The sequence below is a fragment of the Pan paniscus genome, chromosome 3, assembly GCF_029289425.2.
Source record: "Pan paniscus chromosome 3, NHGRI_mPanPan1-v2.0_pri, whole genome shotgun sequence".
NCBI classification, from domain to species: Eukaryota; Metazoa; Chordata; class Mammalia; order Primates; family Hominidae; genus Pan; species Pan paniscus.
In genome coordinates, this window is record NC_073252.2 from 44,085,354 (window position 1) to 44,088,881 (window position 3,528).

Here is a 3,528-nt window from a genome sequence, read left to right on the forward strand (position 1 = left end):
AGCTGGGAGAACCACTACTCTCTTCACAGCTGTCGGACAGGGATATTTAAGTCTGCAGAAATTTCTGCTGCCTTTTGTTCAGCTATGCCCTGCCCCCAGAGGTGGAGTCTACAGAGGCAGGCAGGCCTCCTTGAGCTGCGGTGGGCTCCACCCAGTTCAACTTCCTGGCTGCTTTGTTTACCTACTCAAGTGTCAGCAATGGTGGACGCCCCTCGTCCAGTCTTGCTGCCGCCTTGCAGTTCCATCTCAGACTGCTGTGCTAGCAATGAGGGAGGCTCCGTGGGTGTGGGACCCTCCAAGCCACGTGTGGGATATAATCTCCTGATGTGCCATTCGCTAAGACTGTTGGAAAAGCGCAGTATTAGGGTGGGAGTGACCTGATTTTCCAGGTGCCGTCTGTCACAGCTTCCCTTGGCTAGGAAAAGGAATTCCCTGACCCCTTGCACTTCCCGGGTGAGGTGATGCCTTACCATGCTTCTGCTCATTCTCCATGGGCTGTACCCACTGTCCTGCACCCACTGTCCAACAAGCCCCAGTGAGATGAACCTCGTACCTCAGTTGGAAATGCAGAAATCACCCATCTTCTGCGTTACTTACACTGAGAGCTGTAGACTGGAGCTGTTCCTATTCAGCCATCTTGGAAACTCTCTAATTTGTCTTTTCTTTATAGAAGTCTGAGCTGTGAACCTAGTGATGGGTGAGAAAATATGTTACTTTTTTTCCCCTACAGCCCTTCATGTTTTTCACTTTTGTAAGTTTCTTATAATTGTTTTTGGTTATTGTTGCTGAGGCTGATATCTTGCTAAAATTATTCATGTATTTGGATGTTACTAATCATTTTAATGGATAAGTATATTTTATTTATTTAATATTTCATATCTATTTGTAAATTATCTATTGTCACCAGATCTTCAACACAAAATTCGATAGGATAAGTAAAAGCAACAGAAAAGGAGGTTTTCATGATATTTCATTGAAATTACTGTTTAGTGGCTCAACATAAACCTGCTTTTATCATCTTTCTATTTCTGCAAGCCATGTGACGCGTACAAGTCTGCAGGCAGATTATGACTCTATGTAAACGAAGACAAGAAAATTAAAACTGTGGGAGCTTTTTCACCCCATAAGGAGCTTAGTTTAAAGAAAAAATAAAGGGCTTTTCTTACTTGCATGTCACAGAGAAACAGGTTTAAATCACTACAGCAGTGTAATGTGAGGCATGTTTAGGAATTCAGCAAAGCATAAGAAGGAAAAGTCTTCACTGGTAAGTAGCAGGATTTAACTGATACAGCTGTCTTTTTAAAATTTCTAAATGCTTCCTTTGCCTTACATTGGAGTTCAGATCACTCAAAAATAAAAAATAAAAAAGCAGAAGAGAGCTTGCTGTGACATGAATCCATAAGGATTAGGTTTAGATTCAATTCCTTTAGTAAACATAGTTATTTGGCTTCATTTTGGTTTCTCTTGAAAAGGTATGACTTTTTTAAATTTGAAGGAAATGGACATGTATCATATTATTCTGGGATAGAAAAGATTAAAAACTGTATTGAACCCATTCGCCAACAGATTTTTGAATGGACTCTACAATAAAAGCTACAAAAAAGGTAGGACATATTTGCTTACCTTTAATGAGGGCAAGCTCATGACCTGTTAAGGAGACCCATTCCAGCACTGGACACTCACTTCTTAAAGAAGATAAAACTTATATTGAATTGAATTTGGCTCCCTAGATTTGCCAATCACTACTGAATTCTTCAATTTGTAGACATCTATCACAAATCTAATATTTTTCTCTATTACAGAGACATATTCATTTCACAATACACAGTAGTATCTTGATTGTTAGCCTAAATTAACTTAACAGTTATTTCTGCCTGATCTTAAATGTTATATAATAGAAATATTATATATTTCTAAGGGCCTCAGAATCGTGCAGGCGCAATTGTGCCCTGGGTCGCCAAGATGTCTTTCCCAAAGTATAAGCCGTCTAGCCTGCCCACTCTGCCTGAGACCCTCGACCCAGCCGAATACAACATATCTCTGGAAACCCAGCGGGTGCAAGCCGAGCGGTTGGCCATAAGAGCCCGGCTGAAACGAGAGTACCTGCTTCAGTACAATGATCCCAACCGCCGAGGGCTCATCGAAAATCCTGCCTTGATTCGTTGGGCCTATGCAAGAACAACAAATGTCTATCCTAATTTCAGACCCACTCCTAAAAACTCACTCATGGGAGCTCTGTGTGGTTTGGGGCCCCTCATCTTCATTTATTATATTATCAAAACTGAGAGAGATAGGAAAGAAAAACTTATCCAGGAAGGAAAATTGGATCGAACATTTCACCTCTCATATTAAGTCTGGCAATGATGACTATATGTATCCCTGCATAAATAAATTGACTATTAATTAAAAAAAGAAAAGAAATATTACTCTCCAGGGTTCTCTATAGTACACAGGTGAGTATAAGTGACAAAAATTGTATCTATAATGAATTCCCCTAATTAATTAGTATATTTTTAAAAGGCGGTGGTTTGATTTAACTTTCCAATTTATATTAACTTATGATGAATAGAAGCAAACACAGATTGATTATTTTCAAGCAATGCTGTAGTACCTATGTATGCCAGGCACTCTTCTAATAAGTTCACAAAAATTAATTTACTTAATTCTTAAACCTACAAAGTAAATACTTTAATTATCCCTATTTTATGAAAGAAAAAACTGAGAATTTGAGAATAAGGCATTGAAGATCATATAACTAGTAGAGTTGATATTTGATTGCAGGTAGATGGCCTCCAGAGCACTTTCTCTTAACTAAGCAATCTTATAAAATAGCTATTACTAGAAATGTAGAAACTGAGGTAGAAAGAAAATAATTTTCTCATGATTATAGATAAGTAGAAATCTGAGATCCAAACTCCAAAAATATAAGAAAACTTAAAATGTAAATTAGTATGAATTAATATAAAATAAAGATAATTGAAAACTAAGGCTTTACTAAACTTCATCATTTTGAATTGATGAATTCAATCTGGTGATATTATAGATAGGCTATTTAGCAGTTTATGCTCAAATCCACTAACTCAATAGCTTTCACTTTCCAAACAACAAAAATTTAAGCTCATCTTTTTTTTCTTTTTTTCTAATCTCCAAGAGTCAATGGGACCCACTAAAACACACAACTGACATTCATGGCATTGCCTCTACTTCACATCTCTTTCAACTGCTGCTTCAGATACCTATCTTGACTGCTGGCAGACGTTGCTTTTCTTATTTCTTTAATGCACCACTCTGCTGGGCTCCCTGATGCTTTTGTTCAACCATGCACACAATGACAACGACTTCCTCTGATTTTGATTCACCTAGAAATGTCTTTTTATTTCTGTGCTTCACCAATTACAGCTATGTTCCTAGATGCTTCTGATTGAGAAGTTTGAAGTAGGAAAATGCCTTTTCTATCTCCGATGGTATTTTATAACACAACAGCTTGTGTCCTATGTGGATAACAAATGTTGACTTTGCAGCAGCCAC

The 3,528-nt window shown here is 37.8% G+C and overlaps 1 protein-coding gene across 1 annotated transcript; it reads left to right on the forward strand.

The window, feature by feature from the left end:
* The first annotated feature begins 1,929 nt into the window (after positions 1-1,929).
* LOC100991048 (NADH dehydrogenase [ubiquinone] 1 beta subcomplex subunit 4-like) lies at positions 1,930-2,423 on the forward strand. Its single transcript, XM_034958066.3, has one exon. The coding sequence runs from the start codon at positions 1,963-1,965 to the stop codon at positions 2,350-2,352; it is 390 nt and encodes a 129-aa protein (XP_034813957.1). The 5' UTR covers positions 1,930-1,962; the 3' UTR covers positions 2,353-2,423.
* The last annotated feature ends 1,105 nt before the right edge of the window (positions 2,424-3,528 follow it).

What these genes read in the sequence shown, in the direction of transcription:
- LOC100991048 (XM_034958066.3), top strand. Translation starts at nt 1,963, where the DNA reads ATGTCTTTCCCAAAGTATAAGCCGTCTAGCCTGCCCACTCTGCCTGAG.